General features: G+C 42.6%; 2 protein-coding genes across 5 annotated transcripts in view; one reads left to right on the top strand and one right to left on the bottom strand.

The window, feature by feature from the left end:
- Positions 1–27,866, top strand: part of SNX24 (sorting nexin 24) — a 155,807-nt gene that overhangs the window by 100,049 nt on the left and 27,892 nt on the right. Inside the window, exons 6-7 of one of the 2 annotated variants that reach the window (XM_084833954.1) lie at positions 402–466; positions 4,695–4,761. In XM_084833954.1, coding sequence (XP_084690080.1) covers positions 402–466; positions 4,695–4,761 — 132 coding nt within the window. Of the gene's footprint in view, positions 1–401; positions 467–4,694; positions 5,513–27,866 lie in introns of those variants that run through there. The other variant, XM_084833955.1, reaches the window with a different exon arrangement.
- On the bottom strand, positions 5,511–23,628 carry PPIC (peptidylprolyl isomerase C). 3 transcript variants are annotated; one of them, XM_084833950.1, is made up of 5 exons: positions 23,462–23,628; positions 18,040–18,153; positions 13,752–13,845; positions 11,599–11,783; positions 5,511–8,378 (listed from the first exon to the last, which is right to left on the bottom strand). In XM_084833950.1, the coding sequence occupies exons 1-5, from the start codon at positions 23,582–23,584 to the stop codon at positions 8,244–8,246; spliced, it is 651 nt and encodes a 216-aa protein (XP_084690076.1). In that variant the 5' UTR covers positions 23,585–23,628; the 3' UTR covers positions 5,511–8,243. The 3 variants fall into 3 exon arrangements, with proteins under 3 accessions (XP_084690076.1, XP_084690078.1, XP_084690077.1); XM_084833951.1 differs by lacking the exon at positions 5,511–8,378 and adding an exon at positions 8,460–8,823; XM_084833952.1 differs by lacking the exon at positions 18,040–18,153.

Below are 27,866 nucleotides of genomic sequence, written 5' to 3' on the forward strand. Positions count from 1 at the left end.
CAAATTAATGTTGAAGTCTTAAGGAAAAAAAGGCATTGCGAGTTGCTGACAGCTGCAGTCTTGAACTGCTTGCTTTTATAATGGGATTATTCCAGAGCAAGCTATATAAAAGCTATGTTAGTTTTAGGACCATAAACTTGGGCTCACTGACTAGGGAGTAAGTCCCATTGAACTCAGCAGGATTTGCTTCTGAGTAAATGTGCTTGCTATCATGTTATGTGTGACATTTTACATGTGAGATTTTTTTCAGATGGATTTTTCCTTTTCTATGTAACTGGTTTATACCTAACCTAAAACATTATATCTAACCAGCTACATCATCTCACTTTATCAAAACTAGTTTATAGTGTATTCAGTTTACTTTCCCTTGATTCTGACATTCCTGTTCTTGACCTTTCTAGCAAACTGTCCCACCAGCCTGTGCTGTTGTTCCTAAGGGATCCATATGTCTTGCCTGGAGCCAATGGTAATCAAACCTGTCATCTATTAACAGCTCTTTACTGATCTGAATCTACACCACAAAAACCACATTCTTATTAATGCATGCTGAGCCCAAATTCTAATAATTTGGCAATGTATCAGGTGTTTCTATTTTAAATCTGTGTAAAATAATAGCTGGGAAATTAGCCTTTCATGAAGAGAGAGCCAACACTCTTACAAATAAAAACTGCAAGGAGACTAACTTTAAAATACTGATGTTCTGATCCTAGATTATGGCTATGCAGCATCCATTTTAAAGCTCTTCTGAAGAAATCAGAGTTCCTAATATGATATTCTTTGCATTGATTGTAGTATTTTAATATGTTTTACCAAAGAAACCCAAATATTTGAATAAAAAGTAATCATGTATTTATACATTTTTAATATAAATCAGGGATGGAAGTATTTCAGATGGCCTATGTAACTGCTACTTTTTAAACTCGACCATTTAAAAAGCCCAGACTTTTCCAGAATTTTTCATTTCCAGTTATTCCTCCTCAATCAACATGAATATGTTAGATGTACAAGTTTGCTGCTAAGTTTCCTATGAAAAACTAGGTGTTCCTGACTGATTTTGTTAGACTTAAGGTCAAAGCACGTATGATGTGGGAACTCTTATGATTAGAACTCCCAACATCCTTTTATTTTACAAAAAACACCTGCAGCAGAGCCTGATATGGATCAGGGGCAAAGTGTAAAGGAAAGAGAGTCTGAGACTGGTTTCAGACGATCGCGTAGGGAGAAGCCATTGTGGCTTCTCCCCCCGTGTGTGCTGCATGTACGACCGCCGTTTGCATAATTCCCCACAATGCAGCGCAGGTTGGCATGTTGTACAAACCCGGTGCACAGTGCGGCGTGGTAGCTTCATACATACCCACCTGACAACCCACGACTGCAGTAAGGGTTGTAGAGTAGGTACAAAGCTGACCCCGCCAAGCTGTGTCCTGGGTTTGGACAACCCGCCAACCCGTGCTGCATCGCAAGGAATTATGTAAATGGTAGTTGCGTGCAGGGGCAGAAGCCACGATGGCTTCTTCTCCCTACACAGTGATCTGAACACCCCCTAACTCTTTACCCCAATGCTAATTCCCTGACTTAAACTCCACCCCTCAAGCTGCTATTAACAGTGGAGGATTAAGCCTGTTAAGCTTTCCCTTCTGCAGCTTTGAATGGAGAGGGGACAATTTAGATCATGGCTGCGGCATGGAAATAAAGGGGTTAGTCTCCACCATCCCTCCTTGCTGCTGCCCCGTCCAAGTCAAGCTATCCCATCTGCTTTTTGTACAATTAAAAGAAATCGGGAGTGCTAATCACTGAACTCCTGCATCACTTAGTGGGGCCCTTAGGCACACCTGAGAGAAACTGAGCTGTCAGCAGTGTTCAGAGCAAGGAATGTGTAAGTGAAAAACTCATCATTAAATCATAATTCTTTGGTTTTATAAAGCAAGCAAAAATATTACTGAGACAAGTTTTTAGCTGGATTCTTTTCTCAGACATTTTCAGAACCTTATAGGTTCTCAGTGTAATGAGGCTGAATTTTGTACACATTGTGGGCTTGCATAAAGTAAACATGATTCCTCCAAAAGAAAATTAAGTACAGAATATAACATCTATTCCAGCCTTCCTCAAGCTGGTTTTGCCCAGATTTGTTGTACTACAACTCCTACAATAGCCATGCTGGGTGGGGATGATGGGAATTGTAGTCCAACAAATCTGGAGGGCACCAGGTTGGGGAAGACTGTATTCTGTTTTGCAAAAGGTCAGTGTCATTGTATGTCTAATTCTTCACAGAACCAGCAACTTGTAACTAATTGGTTCTGTTTTTCCTTTTCTATTTACACACAGCCAAATCTTCAAAGTGTATTTCTCACTCTTACCAGGGTTGTTTATGTTGTTCTTCAACATATGCCCAATAGTGGACTACACTGTGTTTCTGTTGCTCAAGGATAGATGGCCAATGCTATTAAGTTTGACCATGCAAATCACCCACCAGTTTGGTTAGTTGGGCGCCTAAATCTGACTTGCCCAGTCAGTGAAAAGGGGTGTTTGTGTGCCTTGATCCGTACTTCACACCTCTTAGAAGCAGCAGGGTAAGTGTGCAAAGCGGTACACATGCAACCCTCTACCCTTCATAGAGATTGCTTGATCTGAGCCATTGGTCCGCCCATTTAACTCATGAATTGTTGGGGCCATGAGCAAGTGCGCTGCCTCCCACCTGCTCACCGCTTCTGCTTTTCATCCACTTTGGGGAATTTGTTAGTCATGATGGCCAAACCCAGCACACTGGGTTGATGAGGGTTAAACAACCCAGAGTTTTAACCCAGCAACAAACCCAGAGTGCCAGGTTTGGCTGTCACAACTAACAACCCAGGAACAGAGCGTCCCTGGGTTGTTTCAAAGCAGATGCAAAGCAAGCAGCAGGCGGGAGGAAGCACGCTTGTTTGCAGCCCCAACAACTGGAGGATTAAACAACCCATGAATTGTCGTTATGTGAGAACCGGGTCATTGTCTTTAGCTAAGATCTGTTTTTAGTCAGTGATGTGAAATGGACAATGGTTGTTTTAGATATAATTACAGCTACACAGCCATAGCTGGGCTTTAAGTAGTGTGCGTATCCATTGCCACCTTGCATGAGCGACACTATTCACTACGATGTTGGGAGTACTTCTCTTCGCATAATGAGGATGATTTCATGGCGCATTCCCAATCCCAATATGATGGTGAAAAGGGGAAGCCCTTGCACAATATAGGAACTTGTGCATGCACTGAAACAACACCCATAGAATTGTCCTCCCATAGTTCTCTGACCAGCGTGTACTGGTTGAAGAACTTAAGACAGAATAAGTACTTTGTGGTTCTTACATGCCTGGTGCTGACTTTGTTTTATAATTTCATTATACAATACATAAGGAAAAGGACCATACATGATATATATTTTGAATACTGTTGCTTCAGTTACGCTGTTCACCTTAATTTGGAATTGACCGCTTTAGTAAGTGTAGCCAACTGCCCACAAACAGCATCCCATCAAACCAAAAACTTCATTTTCTCCAGCCTCTGAACAAAGTGATGGGTGTTAGTAATGGCAGACATGCTGGATTCCACTTCCAAGCAGCTTCATGTACCTCATCTTTTTCTTTTGCATTGTTCTCAACTTTAACAACTCTTAAGAGATGCCAGGCTCAAACAGAGTGGAAAAGGAGGTGGTGGAAGTTCTGATCAGCTGCAGTGTGGCCAGAAGAATATGAGGAGCAGCCCACTGTTACATCTTACTCCAATTTACTCCAAGTTGGCAATATCACAGCTCAGTTTCCCCAAGGATAGTCATTTGTCAGTAGGATGGTGTTGTTCATGTCACATCAGGGTTTGTTAAATTCAAGGACTGATTTTCAAAACTGCTGAACAGCATCTTTGTTTAAATCATGACTTCTGTTGAATATGCAGGCTCTTTGATCCACTGAATAGTAATATTGGATCAATATTTGTTAAATACATTACTTTTTTTTGTCCTAACATATTTAGTTTACTTTTAACGGATGTGTAGAATTAACACAAGACAGGAGACACACACATACACACACACTTTTTCTTCTTCTTTGGGAGTCTCCTTTTTCCTATTATTTTTCATTAGTGTATTTACTGTGGTGATTAGCCTCCCTTGGTTTTAGGAATATTGTCCCTTTAGATAGAACTTTTTGTAAGAAACCTATCCCATTATGTTGCCAGATGCTCTGTAGGCTTGCTGCTCAGGGATGCTTGTGTGATGGCAAAAGCCTCTTCCAGTCAACTTGGGCTAAACAGTGCTGTAAACTACAATGGAAAAACTGCTGTGAAGTATTCCCAGTAGAAATCTTGGAATTCCTTCAAGTGTATTGAGATTTTGTTAGAAATTGAATTGCCAGTGTAATCCATCTTCCTTGTGAGAAAAGATTCAGATAAAGAGCTGGAGCCTAGCAGCATTAAGTATTAGAACATCCCTTTAAATCAATAAGCTACAAATCTGGCAGTGCATTCAAGCAATGCCCAATGCTACACTAAAGTGGGTTTAGTGCTGAAACAGCATTACTAATAGCACAACCCTAAGCATAGATAAACATGGTGGTGATGCAGTATCCTAAATTACACTGGGCCTTGCCTTGTTAAGTTCTACAAAAACATTTATATTGTATTGACATATGTAAGAAAGCAGTTTTTCTTCTCCCCTTTTTTTCCAGATGACTTTCCAAACGTAGTTATTGAAGGTGTTCTCCGTGGATTGTTTTATCCTCACCTACAGCCCAGGTAGAAAATGGGTTTGGATGGATAGTAACTAAAGTAAATCCCTCTTCCTTGATCTAAGCTTTTAGTAAAACTCAAAACAATGGAATGTGACAAGTTTAAAGATGGAACCTTTTCCCTTTTTAAATTAATTCAGTGTATCACTAACATTGCTGCTTAAAAATTATGAATTGAGAAAATGCTATTGAATCTATTTACCAAACTCTAAATATTTAAACCTTAAAATAGCTGACATTCATATGTTGAATTACACTAACATCATGTACTTGATTTTTTGTAATAAATTACTACACTAAGCCTTTCATTTCAGTGTTATCCACTGCTGGCAGTGGAGACGCAGGATGTTCTAGCACATGTGAGACTGAAAAATGCAAATGTTAAGAAAATCACTGCCAAAACTGGAAATGCAATATAAGCTTATTGTATCAATATTTCTGATGTGATGTCATATCATATTCACATTACCTTAGGAAGGGAGAGAAATGTTTATATGCTTGAAATTGGGCTCAAATGTAGCTATAATTTACTTCAGGACCCTGGCCACAATCCTTGTGCTTCCAGACAACACTATGCTTGTTTAGTATAACCTTCCCATGTTAATTAACCTATACCACTCTGTAACAGAAACAAAGAGGAACATGATTAGTAACAATAACCAGCTAATCAGTGTTCATAGGTCAACTGGCTAAATGAACATATGCATATGTTTTGCAAGATGTTGGAATCCAAAATAAAAACATTAACATTACATAGCATTTGTTAGTGTTTTACTTGTACTAATTTCTGGTCAAATAGCACCCTTCCCAGTTGAACTCTGTTGCCCATTCTATTTATCTTAACCTTTACATATACACTCATAATTGCTTGGATCATATGGGGCATCAGATGAGATTTTGATGTGGCTATTCTTTTTTCATATTAAAGTTGCAAACCAAAATCAGGCCATTAGGAGGATGCAATGTGTTGTTGTTGTTGTTCAGTCGTTAAGTCGTGTCCGACTCTTCGTGACCCCATGGACCATAGCACGCCAGGCCTTCCTGTTCTCCGCTCTCTCCCGGAGTGCGCTCAAGTTCATATTCGTTGCATCGGTGATGCTATCCAGCCATCTCATCCTCCGCCATCCCCTTCTCCTTTTGCCTTCAATCTTTCCCAGCATCAGGGTCTTTTCCAGGGAGTTTTCTCTTCGCATTAGGTGGCCAAAATATTTCAGCTTCAGCTTCAGTATCTGTCCTTCCAGTGAGCACTCAGGGTTGATTTCCTTTAGGATGGACTGATTTGACCTCTTTGCAGTCCAGGGGACGCGCAAGAGTCTTCTCCAGCACCACAGTTCGAAAGCATCAATTCTTCGGCGCTCAGCCTTCCTTATAGTCCAGCTCTCATAGCCATACATTACTACTGGGAAAACGATAGCTTTGATTATACAAACCTTTGTCGGCAAGGTGATGTCTCTGCTTCTTACTATGCTGTCTAGGTTTGCCATAGCTTTCCTCCCAAGGAGCAAGCGTCTTTTAATTTCATGGCTACAGTCAATGTTGTTGTTGTTGTTGTTCAGTCGTGTCCGACTCTTCGTGACCCCATGGACCATAGCACGCCAGGCCTTCCTGTCCTGCGCTCTCTCCCGGAGCGTGCTCAAGTTCATATTCATTGCATCCGTGATGCTATCTAGCCATCTCATCCTCTGCCGTCCCCTTCTCCTTTTGCCTTCAGTCTTTCCCAGCATCAGGGTCTTTTCCAGGGAGTTTTCTCTTCGCATTAGGTGGCCAAAATATTGGAGCTTCAGCTTCATTATCTGTCCTTCCAATGAGCACTCAGGGTTGATTTCCTTTAGGATGGACTGATTTGACCTCCTTGCAGTCCAGGGGACTCGTAAGAGTCTTCTCCAGCACCACAGTTCGAAAGCATCAATTCTTCGGCGCTCAGCCTAAGGCAAGTCCCCATGTCAGAGTAATATGGTTCTGTGTTCCTTTTTTTGCCCACCTTCCTGGGGCTATATTGGCAAAGGGTAAGTGAATTCACTCCATCCTTTTTCATGGTATTTATTATTGAAATGAGTTATGGTTGAGTGAATGGGTTTAAATAAAAACACGTGCCAGTTGTTCATCTAGATCAAGGGTGTGGAACCTCAGGCCCAGGGGCAAAATCTGGCCCTCCTGGGGGTCCCAATCTGGCCCTCCAGCATTCCCTAGATGGCCATGTTTCTTCTCCCCCAACCACCATTTGTTTGCTGGCTTTTGTGCAGTTTTCTTCTTCATTCTAAAAGGTTGAAATACCTCTCCTAAGGTTCAGTAACTGGTTTTTGTTTTTTGTATTTTTGGCCCCACTCCCTTTGCCTTCAGCCCTGCCTGCCACTGGAATACGGTCCTGGAGAGCATCTCTAAAATTCAATTCAGTCCTCAGGCTGAAAGAGGTTTCCCACCCCTGATCTAGATAACTCCCTGACTGATACTTCCAGAATATTTCACTATTTTGGAATAGATATTTTCATTAAAGATGCATAACAAATGGTCACTTACTAGCTACTATTTCACTACTAGATAATGGATCAGCTTGCACATCCCAGCATTTATTCTTAAGACCTTGTATATATAACTATAGCTGTACTGGACCCAGAGAATGAGTACACTTTTACATCTTTAAAAGCTAGTTGACTGGGAATATTTGTTACTGATACATGGCAAAACAGGGCAATAATTTTTAGAAATACTTTCTTTCAGCTTAATGTCTATATAACATGTTTAATAGCTATATAAAATATCAGTTCATATTAATGGGTAAATAAGTATTTTTAATGATAACATAATATAGTTGTAATAGTAATATGTTAACAGCTTGCAGTTGAAATTCTTATATGCCATAGGAAATGAGCATGTTCATAATTTGTGCTGGAAAGTGTATTTGGTTGGCAGGAGGAGCACCCTTTAATAAAGGGTACCCATATACTATTTGATTAGAAAGAAGATTCAGAATATGTTGGGAAAGTTGCTAATGCTGTGTCATGTGCCTAAAGTACAGATAGCTTTTCTTCCTTTTCTACCTGCATATTCCTAAAATAAAGAAAGCAACACTATGTGTGGCTTTAGAAGAGCTTGTTGAACAGGAGTCCATTTCCAATTCAAAGTGAACTACTCTAGCATATTTCAGTGTTTCCAGTAGGAGACATTTTATAAGTGTGCTGACTGGAGTTTTATAATCGGATTTATCAGTAAGGTGAAACACTTTGGTACGTGACCAAAAAGTGAGAGAGGGCTGTTAATGCTTTTGGTAAAAGTAGTGTATAACTCATAAAAAGAACAGGAAAAATCCCTATTTTTCAACTACTTAAATCAATACATTTTTTTCATAAACTATATCTCCTAAGAGAAGGACAGCAGCATAGTCTTTAGTGTTTCAGGATTTAATATCCAGGTGTTTCAGTGCTACTGTGAGCTTACATTCCCTTTCAAAAGTATTGTAAAACCATTGCAGTTCCTTTGTTCACGTTGCTGTCAACTTGCCCAGTCATCTACTTCAACCACAAATGGTTCTTTCACATCTATTTTTCCACTGTTAACAATCACACAATCTTGAAGAGGCCGGTCATGGTCATCTGTTGGCTGAAGTTCTATACCATGTACTATGGACTAAAAAGACAGAGAGTTTTTATGAAAAGGAAAAACTAGATATCTGATCTCAAACACACAACAGAAAAGACATATACTGACCAGTCGGCAGGGGGGATCCCTTTTAGCTCTCCGGTATGTTCTCCTTTTCTCCACAGCACACCACCACACCACAAAAAAAAATTAAGGACACAACCAGGCATCTGTTTATGTGCTTCTGAATGGAAATTCCAGCAAAAATTTGGTACAGGAAGACTTGGGGAGAAAGACACATTGTTCCTTTACTGGAACATTCCTTGATTTAAAGCTGTCTATTTGGACTGGTTACCGAAAGTCAAACCATCAGCTCTGTGGTAATGCTGGATCCAGTATCATGCGCATTGTATGAATGAAGGTGTCTTATACCAAGTCAGGCCATTAGTCCATCTAGCTCAGTAGTGTCTATGCCAGCTGTGACGTTACACATCTGTATATGATACATCAATGGTTATAGTTATGTATTCCTGTTACATTTCTGCATTTTATGGTGAGTATTTCTGTTGTGAGAGAGAGAAGTGGCAAGAATAATGGTGGATTTGCATATATGTGATGACTGGCTGAGTGAAAGGAGGGGTGAAATATGTGTGATATATAAACTGTGTGCTTTGCTATGAGAGTCAGATAGGATAGAGACAGGGATATGATTTGATAGAGACAGGGTTAGGAGTTTAGAACTCAGAGAGAGAAAGGTCTGTGGGGATTTGTGAAGTGATTGTTCAAGAGTGCGATCTAGAGAACGGCTTATGAGAGAACATATATTGATAATGCCGTTAAGTGTTACCTGTTTATTATTCAACAACTCATTTGCTGTAGTTAATAAAGTGTTTAACCAAATCCTATGCCTTCTGCTCTGGGCTACATAAGGGGAAGGTATAAAGGGGAGAGTACAAGGTTATAAGTAAAGTCTGTGTGTCCTTGCAGATAGAGGACTTAGTAAAGGCTTGGACCTAAGCCTTAAAGGTCCGGTGGCAGCGAAACCCAGTGTGTATGAGAGAAGGTGGTTCCTGCTGGGGGTGAGAAAGGCCTTAGAGAAGGGGAATTCTCACTAGGAGAAGGCAGGAACACCACACCAGCCTTCCTTAGCCCTCCAGTTGTTTTGAACTTCAACTCCTTATCAGCCCCAGCCAGCATGGCCAAACGGCAGGAACATAGTCCAAAATATCTGAACGGTACCAGGTTGTGGAAGGTTTGTCTACACTAATTGGCAGCAGCTCTCCAGTGTTTTAGACAAGCGTCTTTCCCAACCCTATGTGGAGATGGAGGAAACGAGCTGCACTGAAGCAGCACTCCAGTCCCTACAATTGGAACATCTGAAGTGCCCCAAATTGTGCAACACAAAGTCTGCACTAAACACACATGTCACTGACACTTGTTTAAGAAATCCCCTATAATAAATATCTCAGGAACACAAGAATACTTAGTCTTGGCTAGTAAGAATGGCCACTCCTGTCTCTGGAAGGAGACTGCATTTCAGCAACGAAATGATGCTGCCAGAAAAACCTAGAGTAAATTTTGGGGGAAGGAGTTTCCCTTATTAAGCCCCCAAACTTGGCTGCCAAACCAACTTCTGCTATTGTCACTAGTCTTGCCGTGCCCCTCCCTGTCCTCCGACAGAGTGAGAGTCAGCTGCATGTGTGCCCTTTTCTGTTGCTCCTCACCTTGACAGAGCCAAGCTCCACTCTTCCCCTGGACTTGCCTTCTGCAGCAGGTGCATTTTTGGCTGAGAACCAGCTGCATCTGTCTTTATGTCACCCCAACATATATCTCCAAAAGAAAACTGAAGGTTTGCAGCAGGGGTGGGCGACACACAGACCATGGGCCATATGCGGCCCCCATTGTCCCCCCACATCCCCACAATAAATAAAATGTATTTATTTTTAAGGGGGGAAAGGCGTACATAGCAAACAAGCTAAATTTGCCTTTCTGGTAGTCTGTAGTGCCAGAATACCAATTTTCCCCTTTTAAAAAAAAAAATTCAGGTCGACTGACAGACTGCAACATGGGGGGGGGGAGTCTGAGGGGCAAAAATGGCCCCCAGATCTCCTGAAGTTGCTCACCCCTACTTTACAGCAATTTAGTTCAGCCACAGACTTCTGTGCTCAGAGGATGATTTAAAACCAGATGCACACAGAGTTGCCACAAGGAAGGAGGGAAACCTGGAGTGGACATGTGTAGAGGAAAGCATTGTGTTTATTGGCCTTTGGTCCAGGAAATGGATTCCTGCTTGGTTGTGCAGGTGTGGTGACAAATACCAGAATCTGCCTAAGGCAAGCAAGTTGGGGAGTTCACTAGGATAGCAATAATTCAAGGGGTTCGCATTTGTGGAAGAGGGTAACAACACAATGTCCAATATTAAACTGAACTTAGCATCATATTTTCCATCTTTGGATGGATAGCCTGTAGAAATCTCCTGAAAGCAAGCAAGCCTCTAGAAGCTATTTAAGAATGTATACACCACCTTTCAACCATGCTTTCAGGTCACGTTGCATTAAAAACACACACAATAAAATACAAAATACTGATCCAGAAGTAAACCATAGCAGCAGCTAAAGACAATCAAAATTTTAAAATCATTAAAGAATACAAACTTCTTTGATGCTGAAAATAAAGCAATGTGTGCTCCAGGCACATATCCCTGGGAAAGGAGTCAAGGTGCCACCATCAAGAAGGCCCTTTCTCTAGTCATCATGCATGAAGATGACTTCAGTGCACAGGCAGGCTGCTAGAACAGCAAGCTTTCCTTAAGGTACCCTGGTCCCATGACATGTAGGGCTTTGAAAGCAAGCACCAGCACTTTAAATTGTGCTCGGCAATGAACCAGGAATGTTGTCCGAGTACCAGTGAGATGTCCCCAGCAACTAGCTCCAGGCAATAACCTGTCAGCTGTATTTTGCACCAGTTGCAGTTTGAGCAGTCTTCAAAAGCAGCCTTGTGAACATCACATTGCAGTAGCTGATTCTGGAGGTTACCAGAGTATGGATAGCAGTGGCTAGCTGCCTGCTCCATGGATTAATGTGTCTTTCTTCCCCTTTGCAATCGCTATGCATGCATCTTAATTAAGGATGTGTTAAGATAACAAATGTTTATACATATACTATACACCAGACCTGAAGTAGACAATTGTTATGCTTTTAAAATGACAGTAACCTATAGTCAAAGCAGTTTCCAACCAATGAACAAAACCAATAATTTTTTAACCCACCATTCCATCAATGACTTTTCCAAATACTACATGCTTTCCATCTAACCAGCCAGGCCTTGTCACAGCAATGAAGAATTGGGAACCATTAGTATGTGGACCAGAATTAGCCATGCTGACCCATCCAATACCATAGTGCTTCAGTTTAAAGTTTTCATCAGGAAACCTATCTCCATAGATGCTCATTCCTGGGAAATAAGACATTAGGTTTAAAGCTAGCAAAAAAGGAACGATTTAACGACAAATTTGTTTATAAAGTTTTAAACTGCAAGCAACACCTGGACCTGCAGAGCCCCTTAAACAGCCTCCTCCATCAGGGAGCTAAAGAAAACTTTCTAGGTAGTCTTCTAGGTAGACATCAGCTACCAGGTTTTAGGCCAGGGGTGTTGAACTTCAGGCCTACGGGCCAAATATGGCCCTCCGGGGTTCCCCAGATAGCCCCACCCCTTTCCCCTGGCCTCACCCCTTTCTCCTAACTGCTGATCGTTCAGAGGTTGACTGGCTTTTGCATGGGTTTTTTTTTTAACATTCTACAAGGTTGAAATGCCTCTCCTAAGGTTTATTTACTGACAACAGGAACTTTAAGCTAAAATATGCTGGAATTTTTGGTATGTTTGCCTTTGGTTCTACCCACCACTGGAATGTGGCCCCTGTGAGCTTCTGTGTACTTCAGTTCCTTCCCCTGGGCTAAAAAGGTTCAACACCCCTGTTTTACACTTGTGGCAATGGGAGGAATCCCAGGATGCACTGTAAACTAGGCACTAACAAAACTTTTACTACCTCCCTCCACTGTTTCAGAACCCCATCTCCCGCCACTAGCAAATTATGAGGGTTCATTGAGGTTGCAGCATGTGCATTACGGCAATGGGAGAAATAAGTCAACACCTTTTTAGTGATATCTTTGTAGACAGTTCCAAAAAAACCAATTAGGTAAAAAAGTACACTTTTCCTGTATTGATTTAATACCACTCAGGTTTATTAGTACTCTGTACTCAGTAGGACATACATATATAGCTGACCAATAGATGGGATGGGAAAGAAGGGGAATATATTCATGCATCACCATGCTTCCTAAACAGGGCAACTATACATGCTCCCTCAAGTACTAGATTCAAGAATGCTGTACTGGAAACCATGAGAGCAGCACCCAACTAGGTGTTCATTTCCATATGTGAGCAAGGGATGTGCATGCAGAAAACTGCTTCTGCAGTAGATTCACCTCTGCTAGATCAGGACAAATGAAATACATTCTTGCTTACTGCAATGAATTAGACTTTAAAGATGCCTATAGATTTTCTTATCATATGGGTACTTCGCTGCCTCACTTAGCATTTTTAAATCCAGATTCAACTTCTTGATTATGATGATTGTGGATCTGCAGTAAGTAGCAAGAAGTAGGCAGGCGTACAGTCAATGGGCTCATTCTCTCATACGCATAGACAGGATTGAACGCAATGGGATGTAACAGGACCTAATTCAAAGTAAACATGCATAGAATAAGCTGAACGCGGTTTGGTGGAGGAAAGGGAAAATTGCTTCTCTGGATTTGCCTTGAGGTTTTTTAACGCATTACCACTGCTAAATCTCTTGCATGTAAACCCAGAACACTTGTGTTTTTCCCTATGACTTAAGTGTAAATTTAAAAATTTACTATTAAAATTTACTATTAAAAATTTAGGCTGCTATCCTATACACTTTCATGGGATTTACTTCCTGGCACACATGCACAGGATTGCAATTTCAAGGGTCTTTTAAAAAACACCATGTTGTGTGTAAGCAGAGTGGTGGTTCTTCTCTTTCTTCTGATAAGGAACTACAGAAATCTCAAATGTTTAACTTCCATTTATAAGCCTGATACGTTTAAAGAGGTATCTGCCTATGTTATTTGTCCTAATAAAAGGATCTATTTACATATGCTAACTGAGAGAAGGTTATTTCTTGATCAATTAGTTATATAGGGCAGTATCCAATGGTAGTCCTACATAAACTAGGTCCATTCATTTCAGTGGGTCTACTCTGTGTAGCAGTACCATTGGATACTGCCCATACAGCCCAGTATATAAATAGCCTAATTGCAATTTAGCCAAAGGCTTATCAGGTTGCCTGCACTTATGTATGTTTGTTATGGATAAAATTCATGAAGAAACTAGGGTTACCTCCAGTGCCATCTCCAGCTGTGAAGTCACCTCCTTGAATCATGAAATCTTTGATTACACGATGAAATTTGCTTCCTTTATAGCCAAAACCTTTCTAAGAGAAAAAGTTTAGAATGATACAATTGCAGATTAGTAAGATATTACATGCACCATAGTAAAAAGACAGTTGATTAGATTAAATGCTTCACAGAACAAAGTCTGTTCCTATGCATGGTTACTTAATCCCAATGGCCGTAATTTACAAATTAAGTGTATATATGGTTAAGAATTATACAACTGCATATAAAGTTTATATATTCTTGTAGTGTGGCAAGACAAAAGAAGCTTGAAAAACAAAATTTCTTTTGACAGTACTGAGTCCTGGCTTTATCATATTGCTGTAACAATGAATTACAAGAAGCACAGCATTTAGATTATAGTCTATGCTGCCAAATTCACAGACTATGCAAAATGATCTTCTAAACTTCTTAATATGTTTGTTTTAATTTTGCCATTTGAATGAACTGTATGTGGTCACCAATACCTTTTGATAGCTACAGTCTAGAACAGCTTTCCCCAAACTGGTGGTTTCCAGATAGTTTGGACTTCAACTCCCACCCAGAATAGCCAATGGTCAGGAATGCTGGGAGTTGTGGTCCAAAACATCTGGAAGACACCAGGTTGGGAAAGCTGACCTAGAACACAATGGGTGGTTGATAAAGTAGGATCTGTAGTGGGCCAGCTGATAACTTAAGGCCATACTACACAACCTAGTCCATGAGCCACCGATCATCTTCTACATTATAGCTGATTACCTAAGGCCCTATTCTTGTAAACAAGAGCTATGCAAGCCTCCCTCACAGGTTCCTGTTGAAGGGGCAAAGTGTGTGAAAACAGGTTGTGGGGCTGCTACTTTGTCCCAATGATGTGCAGCTCCCCTGCACAGGATCCAGGGAAGCCTTTTATTTATTATTACATTTATATCCCACCTTTTCTCCTCTAGCAAGGAACCCAGGGTGGCTTAAATAGTCATCCCCCTCTCCATTCTATCCTCACAACAACTCTGTAAGATAAGTTAGGTTGAGAGTCAATGACAGGTCCAACGTGAGCTTCATGGCTGAGTGGGAACTAGTACCCAGATCTTTTGAGTCCCAGTCAACACTCTAACCATTACATCATGCTGTTCCTCTGCACATAGAGATCTACATGTGAAGGCTTCCCCACCTCAAATATTCACACTAACACATGGACAGTGAGCGCATGTCCACTGCCCCCAGTGTTACTGGGGGCAAGACCAGAGGTGCAACCACTCCCTACATGCTTTTCCCCTTCACGTGAAGAGGGCAAGAGTGGCTACTTAATCTAAACTGCAGGTGTGGAGGCCCTGGTGTGTAGCCAATCACCCCACAGGTCCAACAATTTTACTAAGAGCAGCAGCACAAATGAGGTCACCTCTGGAGGGCTGCACTAGGGAAACCTTGGTTCAAATCCCTGTTCACTATTGAAGCTCACTGGGTAAGCGTGGGCAAATTGCTAGCCTAATCCTGCCTTCCCCAACCTGGCGCTCTCCGGATGTGCTAGTCTCCAACTCCCATCATCTCCAGGCAGTATGGCGTGACTTGCTGGCTGGGGATGTTGGGAATTGTAGTCCAACACATCTATCTCACAAAATTAAGATAAAATGGGAAGTAGGGAAGATAACTCATGCCTCCCATCCTGAACTCCTTGGAGGAAATGTGGGATTAAATATATCTAAATAAAAAAGAACCATCTACAGAGCATCCTCTTATTGGCCTGCTTGTTACCCAGTTCCACACTTCAGCCCACCCTGGCTTTATCTTGATCCACCCTTCCTTCATGAGGGGAGTCAGGACCACCAGTGCTGCCTCTATTTTCTGCCTCGACTGGCTGTACTTCCTCCTTGTTTCTGGCCCTGCTCTACATTAGTAACTATGTGAACTGGATGCTACGCCTTTGACATGCACCAGTCAGAAGGACCAAAGGATAACTTCAGTGAAATAAAATGCTTATGGGAAAGCAGCAGCATTCTCGCAGAAGTGATAACGCAGCTATGCACTCTTTCCCAAAAGAGGCCCCCAGAATTAAGAGTTTACAGGCTTTTTCCTTTTTTATTTTACTACTGCTTGACATTATATGGAATATTTTATTTGAGGGATTGTTGCTGTTTGTTTGTTTTAAGAGCAGCCTCCACAGAATGTGTATTTTGAAGTATCTGCCATTCAACTGTTCATTTGTAATAGCCAGACCCAAGAACAAAATTAACAGGCATTGCATACTGAACAAAAGAGACAGATGGGAAGGTTCTCTCACCTAAGGTATGTGTCAAGGGCTCCTTGGAGGCCTCTCTCAGTCTAATCCAGTAGCCAAGTCCAGACACAAAGGGATTCCTTTCAAAGCTTTATTCTTCTTTTACAACTTAACAACTATACCATTTGCAACTAGATCTGAGCAGCACAGTACCTATGCCCTAAGTTGGAACAGTTGGTCCCTGTTTGAAAGGGAATTACTGGCAGACCCCTGAACTTAAGGACTAGGGAGAGTCCCTCCCCTTTTCCCTTGGATCCTCTGGGCGCAGCCGTTGCTTGCGCGCCAACCGGGCACTACGCCTCCTTTCCGCGCCCTCCATCTGGCGCCGCTCTCTGCGTCTGCATCGTGCATCCACCAAGTCTGCTATCCGCGCTCTGTTACTCCCTGGACTGCTATCTAAGCTAGGAATGTTGGTGGGAGGAATCTCCGTCAGCTGTTGGCCCTGGGAAAGAGGAGCACGCTCCTCTCCCAGGAGCGACTGCTCTTCCTCAGAATCAGAACTACTCTGGGATTCTATGGGCTCAGTGTCCACCCTGACAGTATGTGCCACACAAAAAGCCACCACAGCAGCATTCCACAAATTTTGGTTAATCTTGTTCACCAGGCCAAAATGTGTAAACTCCAAGACTCCACCACTGCTCTTACCCCTGGCCTCACATGCATCTCTGCATGAGGTCAGGGACAATCACATCCTCCCCTCATTTGGAGCTGAAGGGGTGGGCTGGAGATTATCCCCACAGCTGTTCTAGATTTTGAGCTCAATACAACTGTGGGGAAGATAACTGTCTGCTTTTCCATCTCTAAAACTCAGGTGGAAAGCGGATTGTTTTTGACACCAGCCTACTGAGGCACTGACTGCTTCCTCATCCCAGTGCCCAAACGATCAGACCCAACCTCTCTGGAACGGCAAGGCAAGGCCTGAGCTTGTTCTGGTGCTGGCTGCAAAGCATTATGAGTGCCAAAACAGGCAACTTCTGCCTTCATCTGCAGAAGGCTGAGGTGCTGCACAGACAGGTGATCCAAGAGCCAACAATGTGATGTGGCTGCAAAAAAGGGAAATGCTATTTTGGGCTGCATTCATAGAAACATAGCTTCCAAATCCCGGGAAGTACTAGTTCCCCTCTACTCAGCACGGGTTAGGCCTCATCTGGAGTACTGTGTCCAGTTCTGGGCACCGCACTTTAAGAAGGATGCAGACAAGCTGGAGTGGTTTCAGAGAAGCAACAGAGATAATCAGGGGACTGGAAACAAAGCCCTATGAAGGGAGACCAAAAGAACTGGGCATGTTTAGCCTTGAGAAGACTGTGGGGAGATATGATAGCACTCTTCAAGTACTTGAAAGGTTGTCACAGAGAGGAAGGCCAGGATCTCTTCTCAATCATCCCAGAATGCAGGACATGGAGTAATGGGCTCAAGTTACAGGAAACCTGATTCTGGCTGAACATCAGGAAAAACTTCCTGACCGTTAGAGCAATATGACAATGGAACCAATTACCTAGGGAGGCGGTGGGCTCTCCCACACTGGAGGCATTCAAGATGAGGCTGGACAGCCATCTGTCGGGGATGCTCTGACTTGAGATTCCTGCACTGAGCAGGGGGTTGGACTCGATGGTCTTGTAGGACCCTTCCAACCCTACTATTCAATGATTCTAAGTGCCTCCACCATCCTTTACCAAAGCAGCCTGTCCTAAGGGCAGGGAATTTCACATAGTGGAGCTGTATTTCTGAGCACAGGACAACCGAGGATGATCCCTGCCCCAACTTCAAACTGAAGAGGAAGGCTAGGACTCCTTCTATCACCTTCACCAGAGGGCGATGGATCACGGCTGGCCATGGTGAAGCTGGCAACCAGAACTGCAGAAAGCTGCATCAGATGAATATGAACAGATGATACTTTGAAATACTTTTATAGAGAGAACTGCAGACACTTGTCTTTTCATTAATATGTGCGCACATAACTTTTTTTTAAAAAAGCCCTTACTTCTCCAGTTGCGAGTTTAATGAAGTTTTCTACAGTCTTTGGTACTACTTTTCCAAACAAGCCAATTACAATTCTTCCAACATCTTTGCCACCAATCTGTATATCAAAGAATACCTGGAAATTTTCAGAAATAAAAGTGAATCATTGCAAATATTATAAAACATAATTAAGGTAAAGCAAATTAAAAAATGAATCAGTTGGAATCCACAGGTGCCCTTCCATTCATGGAAGGAGCCTTCCGTTGAACACAAGGGCCTTTGATCCAGTCAAGGCTCCCGTGATCTGAAGAGGAGGGGGGCCATTTTTGCCAATTCCCTTTTTCCCCTGCAGCCTGTGTCACCTGCCACACTATTCTCCCAATCCTCTGGAGCGGGTTTACAAGGAGGCATTGGCAAAAATCACCTTCCTTCTTCCAATCATGGCTACCTCCGCCTTACTTCAAAGGATGTAATACACAATGAAACCATGTTTAATCAAGAATATACCTGTACATGTGACACGGTGTTGCATTGTTCCCTCTCCTCCTAGCAGGTATGATCCTGCTCAGGTTCCCAGCCATTCCACCATCCTCCAGGATACTATAAGCTGTAAGGAGCTCAAGCGGACCATTCCACCCCCTTCCCTCCCTAGTTTTCAGCATTCAACGTTTTGTGGCTAATGGACATGACTCAATTGGCTATTTTTTGTTGTTGGAGTTACTTTTTTAAAAAGATGTTTTGCACTTCTGCAAACCTCAAGGTTCTGTCAAGCATGCAGATATCTTCCTCTTGTTTCTCGGCAGCCTTGTTTTGGCTCCAGCCCTGTCACCACTCAACCTCATAAATTCAGTGTTAGAGGGCATGATGATGATAATAGTTTTAGGATATCAAATGGATATGACTGTTCCCTAGACACAAGGACCACATGAATCAAGTTTTAGAGGAGGAACAAGTTTAAGCTCCCAATATCCATGAGATTTTTTATTATTATTAAAAATTGAAATCAGAATATTTAAGTTGCACTGATAGACTGCTGTAGGCCCTTACATATCTGGATTTTGCACAGATGTTTATTTTTTGTTGGGACCCACCTACACACACTATGGCCCTAGGAAAGATCGGAGGACCCACACCTGCTACTAGCAATTAAAACACAAAAGAGACAACAGCAAGTGAGATTAGCTTCACATTTAGTTTGGCCTTAAGACACAAAAGAAGCCCTTTCTCCAACCATATAACAATTAAATGGACATATGCTTCTTTCTGTTCATATACATCTTATTATTTTACCCTATTCATTTCTCTGAGTTCAGCCAACCTCGTTTCTCCTTCTCTTCCATGTTTCTCTGACCCAGCTGTTTTATCTATGCCACCATTAAATAAATTTTAATGAGACACCAGTTTATTATGTAACAAAGCAACATTCCAACAGTGTGAGTGTCCTCTGATCACTATGAAATATTCCACCTTGCTGTCAAATTCTTTCCTTTTACCTACACATTTGAGATTTTAAAAAAATACTATAAAATGATGCACACATCTGATTTCAAGCTTCACTGACTGCCTACTGCCTTGAAAACAAAACACAGAGGAATATTAAATTGAGATGAATGTTCTGTGTTAATTGATACCAGAATGTCAATTTTTTACTGCATGTAAGGCCACGATTTATACCAGGCTGATCTCATAGTACCTGCTCTCCAAAGCACTTCTTCAAGAATAGAAGATGTCAGGAGAACAGAACACGAAAGAGAGGTGGCAAAGCAGTGAGATGATCCAGCTTTCAGGACAAAAAAAAAAACCCTTTCAGAACAGGGGGTCAGAGGTAGGGCCCTTGAGCTCACAAGCACAGATGGTTAAATACTGCCAAATTGATTGCACATGCTACAAAACAGACATAAACTTTAAGTTATATTAGAAGGAAGCATAAATATATCCATTAATCTTTTCATGCTTTTTCTCTTAAATGGCCATTTGAAAGGAAAAATCTGGGTTACTCATCAATTGGTACTGATCCGATGCCTGTTGAAACTCGCCGTTATTATAACAACTACTTCTATAAGGGAATTAAAATCCCTCCTAAGGTCTGTAGATTGTCAAATGCTAGAACGCACCTGGCTTTTGCTCTCTTTCACTCTAACTGAACTAGCTGAGGAACAGCTGTATACAGGATTTCTATATGAAATCCAAAAGATATCCCAGTTGCCTAATATAAACATCCATAGATTTGAAAAGGATATGCACATCTACAGAATCAACACACATTCACACAACATTTAGAAATTTAGATGAATAAATAATACTTTGGTGCAAAAATAAGGGCAGGACTAGATATTCCAATAAATAAGTTATCCTCTTTTTCTGGTAACCTCATATAATATACCACTTAATATAATAAAATCTCTAAGTGGTTTACACTACAATACATACATAATACAATACAAAACCATATAAAATAATACATCATGATACAATAGAAACGATAAACAGTAAGACAGAGAAGTGTCATAGTCCATTACAAAGCAGAGAAAGCCTGTGTAAACAAATTGGTTTTCAAAGGGGTTTTAAACTTGTCATATTTTCTGCTTCTCAAACCACACGGAGTGTTTTAAGGTATGGGTGCCACCACTAAGAAGGCCCACTTTCATGTTATTATATGGTGATATTCTGTAGTCTCACCGTGACCCATAAGGGTTCTCTAAAGTTCTCAAGGGTACACTGGATGTATATAGGGGAAAGCAGTCAAACAAGTATGTTGGTTTTATTGACAACTTCTTTTCATTATAGTTTAGCTTTTTTATTGTAAGCCACCTTGACTATTTATAGAAAAGTGAGTTGTAAATCCCAAAGAATAAATAAAACATGACACCATTGCTCTGTTCACTACCTTTCCTCACATCACTGGCAGGTATGGGGAAGTGCACAACACTATTATATCATGTCACACTTTGTGTTACATGACAGTACAAGGAAAGGAAGAAACAAGAAGATATAAGGGGGCAGTAGATCTGTCTCTCTCTTCCACTTTAAGAGTTGTACAAACCAAGGATCTAGTATCAGAGAGGGAGGATGTTAAGCAGATTTCTCCAACGTAGCAACCTCCAGATGCTTTGGACTATAACTCCCAGCATGCCTGACCACTGGCCATGCTAGCTAAGCTGATGGTAGCTGAAGCCCAAATTATTTGGAGGATGCCAGGTTGGGGAAGTCATTTTATATTAGCCAACATTCTGGGTTGACTGACGTAAAATGCAAGGAACAAAATTAGTGTAAGCAATACATACCCATGTGTGCATATTTTCTAAAATACTAGGTACTTTTTCTCAACACCTTTTATCAGTTAAAGGTCACAGCTAATCTGAAGTGTCTAAAAAGGTGTGGATTAGTTGCTTGAGTGTGGCCTTGAAAAACAACATGGCACTGGCCTACCAGCAGTGTGGATAGTGCATTTTGGCTCTAGGGCTCTTTTGCCTTACTACACAGAACCCTAACACAATTATAGATTGGGGGAAGGGGCAAGAAAGCACTTTCTTAGTTGCTTCCAGGAAAAAAAGCAGTCTATCTGCCCCTGTATATCCCTACTGTGCAGGGAGAGAGCTTTATTAGGAGCTGGCATTCATCTATTTCTTTCTTACAAGTATTTTTATACCATCCTTCAATTATACTTCTAGGGTGGTTTATAAAGAGAATCAAGAAGTCCGAACAAACCAGGAGTTGCTTCTCTTGTGTCCAGTAAGCTTCAAGTATTCCCCTCTTCACCACTGATATTAGCAGGTTAAAAGAGGAGAGAGAACTCAAAGGAATAATAATTCCCCAGGGCAAGATTTGGCAAAGGCAGAAGATAACCAGCTCCTAACCCTCAACTTTATCACTTTAAACTGGAGAGCCTTCATTTATCTGGATGTGTGTACACCTGCACAAGATTTTACCATACTTCCTGTTTTTAAACCTACATGTGAAAACATTCTTGGAAGCAAATCAGTACCAGATTACAAGGTATAAGCATCTTCCCCCTTGAGTCAAGTTCTGGAAATGTGGGGAGCAAAAGCTTGTCACTCTCTTTTCCTCTCCTGCTGGCTCTCTTTTAAGTTTCTGAAGAAGTCCTTATTGAAGAGTGTCTGCTGTCACCTACAGTATCTTGGTAGAGTCTTGGTATAGGTTCCTATTAAGTCATACATGTGCACCAAAAAGTAGTCAGAGCTGCTGCTTAAAACTGTCAGGGGACGTTTTAACAGGAAGGTGCCATGGCTCAGTGGTAGAGCAGTTGCTTTGCATGTAGAAGGTCCCTGGTTCAATCCCCAGCATCTCCAGCTAAGGCTGGAAAAATGCCTGCCTGGAAGCCTGGAGAGCCACTGCCAATCAGTGTTTACAATACTGGATCAGACTAGATGGACCAGTCTGACTCAGTACAAAACAGCTTCCAGTTCCAAATGTTCCAGTTTTACATTTACCTTTACTCTTCCCCTCTATTCCAACAGTTCTGTTTTTGTTAAAATATTATGCAATGTGCTGAGGTGCAATCCATGCATCTAACAATCCCCCACCCCCACAATTGGTTAAGAGCCTTTGCACCTTATTCCACAGGTCCTCCTGAATACAATGTAGGTTCACATCCAGCCTGTGGCTTCTATATGATATACTGATGCTATCACACATGTCAATAACGTATGTACCCAACATGGATTGTGCCCTTCCCCCATATGGCTGTTAATCAAGATCCCTCCCTAAAAAAGGGAGGACAACTCCATTTATAAATTTCCAGAGGGTAGTTTATTGTAGCCAAAACAGCTACTAACGAATTTATTCTGGCATAAGCTTTCATGGACTATAGGTACTTATGAAGTCCATGAAAATTTATGCCAGAATAAATGTGTTAGGCTGCAATCCTATACATGTTCTGACAGAAGAAAGCCCTACAACTCCCAGCATGCCCAATCTAGCCACGCAGGCTGGGGTGTGCTGGGAGTTTTAGGGCTTTTTTTCTGTCTACACATGCCTAGGATTGCAAACTCAAGTCTTTAAAGTGCCACAAGATTCTTTGTTGTTTTTGTCCCTTTTATAAAGCTGCTCCCATTGCAGACACACCCGTTTCCACACGCGCACAAGGCGGCCAACATTCTTCTGTCAGAGCCCCTCTGCAAGAGCAACGAAGAGGTCTCCAACATCCCCACAGCTTCCTGGGTTGAATTTTAGTCTGCCGTGCAAATGCTGAAGCCACGGGAGCGCAGCCAGGGAAAAAGACGACGGCAACCCCACCCGTGCGCCCTACCAGCAACTTTGGGCAGAAAGGGCCTGGGAGGAGGGTCGTGCGCGGATCCTCCACCGAGCAGAAACTTTTACCCTCAACAGTGGGGGGGGGGGGTCTTTTCAAACTCTCCACAGCGGAGCGGGGCTCCTCCAGCGCCTTGCAGCCTCGCTCCTAGCGGCGAGGCGATTATAGTCACCTTGTGGGTCACGGTGGGTCCTCTCTTCCGGAAACCCTCGGCCCCGGGGAGGCGCCCCCGGAGGAACAAGAGGAGGCACAGGACCGCTAGCGGCCCGCGCGAGCAGCCCGCGACGCGGCTCATCCTCTCCTCCGGCGGCTTTGCGGGAGAACGCGCCGAGCGCCTGCGCGGCTCTCCCGGCCCGGCGGCCCCTCCCGGCTGACGCTGTGGCAGGAGGCGGAGCAGCGCTCCGGGGGGGGGGGGTTGCGTGCCGCTTCGGGGCCGGACTAAGCCCCGTTCCGTGCGCGCCTTCCTCGGTTGTCGGCTCTGCTGCTGACCAAAGCAGGGCCCACGTCCACAGCTGGAGCAGACCCGGGAATTTCCGTCAAGGAGGGATACTTTCTGGAGGGGAGGGGAGGGGCGGGGCGGGGCGGGGCTCGGCTCACTTACGCCCCAGCAAACTACACTTTTTTTGCCTCAAAAGTCCTTCCCGTGGTCGCCATTTGTGTGTGTCCGGGGGGGGGGGGGGGCGGCGACCATGAAGCAGACGCAGACTGCAAGAGCTCTTACAGCCTAAGGTGAAAACGAGGCTTTGGGAGCTGCCGCTTGGTGCTTTCCATACAAGCCCAGGCTTCTAATCACTTGGCCTGATGCAGCTGCAAGTCTTGTTCTTTCCTTCCTTGGGCGCTTCTGCCTCTAAAGCAAAAGCGATATACTAAGAAATACCGTGTTAAGGACATAAAAGCTAAGCTGGATCAGACCAGAGGCCTATTTAATCCAACATTCTGTTCCCGCAGTGGCCAGCCAAATACCCATCGCAAGCCCACAAGTAGAACAGGAGTGCAATACCAGCCTCCAGCTCGTGTGCCCCAGCAGAGACATAGGGCCAGTTCACACGATCACCACAGCCCACTGTGGCTTATTTATTTAAGCCACAGGAGATGGTGGCACGTGCCAGTGGCCATTTTGAATGTTCAAGCTGCGGCAGGCGGGTGCCATGGCTTATTGTGTCATCCAAACCCAGTGAGGGTGGGTTGTTGGCATGGTTGATCAGTGAAACAGTGGGCTGTTTTGTGTGAACTGACCTACTGCCTCTGACACTGGAGGTAACAAATAGCCATCGTGACAAAGTACCTATTGATAGTTTATCAACCAAACTATCTTGCCTTATCCCATTTTAAGCCCATCCAGGTTGGTGGCCATCACTACATCTTGTAGCAAATTTCATAGTTTATGCACTGTGTGAAGAAGTACTTTTTATCTGCCCTCAATTCCCCACCATTCAACATGTTATGCATACATTTATCCACCTCTCATGGTGTCCCTCCCTTACTGACAGCTTCAAATATTGTAGGCTTTCCAGATAGGGAAGTTACTCCAGCCCCTTAAACATTTTGGTTGCCCTTTTCTGTACGTTTTCCAGATCTATGATGTCTTTTTTGAGCTGTGATAAACAGAACTGAACACAGTATTAAAGGGTAGTCACATCATAGTTTTGTTGGGCAACAAACTCACACTGTCAACGTTTTCATTGAGCTATCCATCACAATCCCATGATCCCTTTCTTGTTAATCAGTGCCAGTTCAGACCCCATCAGCATACGGGTCTGGGGGAGGGGCTAGTTCTGGAGGGAGCAATCCTATGGCTGCTAGTCAGCAGCTAGACAGCCATAGGGCACATAGTTTCTGGGAACCCCCGCCGCGCTGCTTGGCAGGCAGCTCGGAACAGCCCTGCACTCAGAAGAGGAGCGTGGAGCAGCAAAAACAGGGCATTCCGGGGGGCGTTCCAGGGCAGGGAATGTGAAAATGCCAGTACGAGACATCCTATGTATCGCCCGGCAGCCATTTCCTCCACTCCGCCTTCCTGAGGCTAGACAGCCAAAGTCGGCTGTCTAGCTACAAATGCAGGGCGGCTGAAGCACAGAGGGGACGATCCTCTCCGTGCTTCTCCTGCCCTGCATTGGATAGGCAGTTGCATCCAAGTTCGGAGGCAGCCACCTATCCCCATAGAATTGCACTCTTAACGTGGTACCATACTCTAGTTTTTAAAATTTGGGGATGGAACTGTTCTAAAGGGAATTCTAGAGAGTTAAAAAAAACAACAACAACTTACATTCACTTGAAGGAGAGTTGGAGATTCAGTTAGTGGAGCGGGGGGGGGGAATAAGGGTTGTATCTAGGGATGGCAGAGAATTCTGCCACGGATTCCAGTGAGGCCGGATTCTAAAGAATAGATTCTAAAGAATTCCCCCCGGAATCCGTGGCGGAACGGCCTCCTGCCCCCCCGCCCCCCACGGAATCCCCCTGGGACGGCACTTACCTGGGACAGATGTGGTGGATTCTAGATAGCATCAGAAGAAAACTGTATTAGAAAAAACATTAATATAGTAGAATCTGTTTTAAATTTACTTAGGAAGTGTGTAACCCCAATAGTTAAATTATCTTTGGAATAAGATTAATTTAAATGTCGTATAAAGGGGCAGCTGTAAAGATGGTAAAAAACTATGATGTTACTAATGCCTCTCCCTCTCTCTTTCTCTCTCTCTCTCACACACACATATATACACACACACACACACACACACACACACACGGCAATTAGGTATGTGTTGCCAAGAATGTTCAAATTGCCAGCAGATGTAAGTCAAGAGGAAATAATGTTTATTGCTAGTAAATTCTCTCTTTGAAAGCACAGCCAGGTTAAACTTTAATTTGCTATAATTGAAAAAATTCAGTAAAAAAAACCCTTTCAAAATATGGATGCACAAACAAGACCTGCAATGAAGATGTTTGTGGTGTGGAATGCTCCTGTTCAACCAGCTGGTTGTGCCTTCTTTCAGAATGTTCCATTCCATGCCACCCCAACAGACACGCAGCATTTTGTGACCACTTAACATGCTCAGTCTTCATTGAGCTGTTGGGGGGGGGGGGTTGGCGTTTTTGTGGGGGAGAGGTTCCCCCTATAGTTTTTTTTCTATTTTTGCAAACGTTGAGATTCCTTCAAGTGTACTGATACATCACTTTCTGTTTCTCAGTAACATCATTTTGGTTATGTAGCCATCACAACAGCATCTCAGTTCACTTTTAATATATGTATGATGGTACTTTACAAGGATGGTACTTTACAATAATAAATAAATGGCACTGAGCAGGATTACTGCATCATTGGCTATAGAATTTTGACGGATCTGAACATACTGGAGATGTTTTAGATCAGTTAGAATATGATTGGGAAAGAACAAATTTGTGGAACTATATCTTGGAACATTTTGAAAGAGACATCAAATGTCAATCAGAAAGGATAAGTCCTAAGTCAGTGAAGGACAGATATGAGTCCGTATTTTTAATGCCATTATTTAAAGCCAGATTTTGGCTTCTTAAATGCTAAAGGTTTGTTGTCAAGATTTAGTCAATGGGCCAGGGCTGATTGACAACCTGTTCTTACGTATGTTTACATAAGTCCCAAGTAAGTTTGCATGGGATTGCAACCCAGGATTGCAGTTCTATGACACTTACTAGAGAGTAAGCCCCAACAAGTTCAGTGAGAAATGCATATACTCACATTGCAGAAGCAACAACACCAACAACATCATCAACAAAAACTGGATTAAATAGGAATTCGCACAAACAAGGCCAGCAAGTGTTCAGGATTGACAACAGGTGAAGATTATGAGTTCATGCTTACGGATCACAACCAGAAAAGTGCAAGGTTTCCTCATAGATGCCCACAGTCAAGAAAAATGACACCTGGGGGAGAAATGTGAAAAAAGCTGTCTCTTGATAGAACAAAAACTATTCAGTTATGTTCTAGAGGTTTTATGCAATGCTGCCCCCCCCCCCTTCTCTCTCTCTCTCTCTCTTTTTCTTTTTTTTCTGGCTACAGGTTCAATCAGTGATAAGTGTCATTTTCAACAGCTAGTATTGTAAGTAATCTTTTTAAAAATTCAGATTAATTTTGAAATATGTAATGACATATAAACAGCATAACAAGCTGCATGTTCTGATTTCTATGAAATAAGCAATATTTGCTTTCAGCCATGTAGCATGTCTGTGTGCCATGATTTATTGTACAGATAAAGAAACACTTCACACACAAACTATAGTAATATATCATATGCTTCAGGTTAAAACACCCTGCCTGTGACACAGCAGTCCTAGTTCGGACTTTCATAGCTCCTTTTGTCAACAGTTAACTGCTGCCAGAATAGTGCTTGGCTGTAAATATTCTCAGACAAAATATTTATTTGCCCTTACTCAGCCCTTTAAAAAGAAGTGTATAAAACTACAGTGTTACAAGTAAAGGAAATGACTAGTTTTCAGGCTGGCCAGACATAATGCTGGCATGGCTATCTCCCCACCCTATTTCCATATGAAGTGATCATCACATGATGTTGGAAAGGCTTTATGTAAAGAGAAGACGATACTAC

The sequence above is a fragment of the Heloderma suspectum genome, chromosome 2 (assembly GCF_057233095.1).
Source record: "Heloderma suspectum isolate Gila_16-S chromosome 2, 16-S_ref, whole genome shotgun sequence".
NCBI classification, from domain to species: domain Eukaryota; kingdom Metazoa; phylum Chordata; class Lepidosauria; order Squamata; family Helodermatidae; genus Heloderma; species Heloderma suspectum.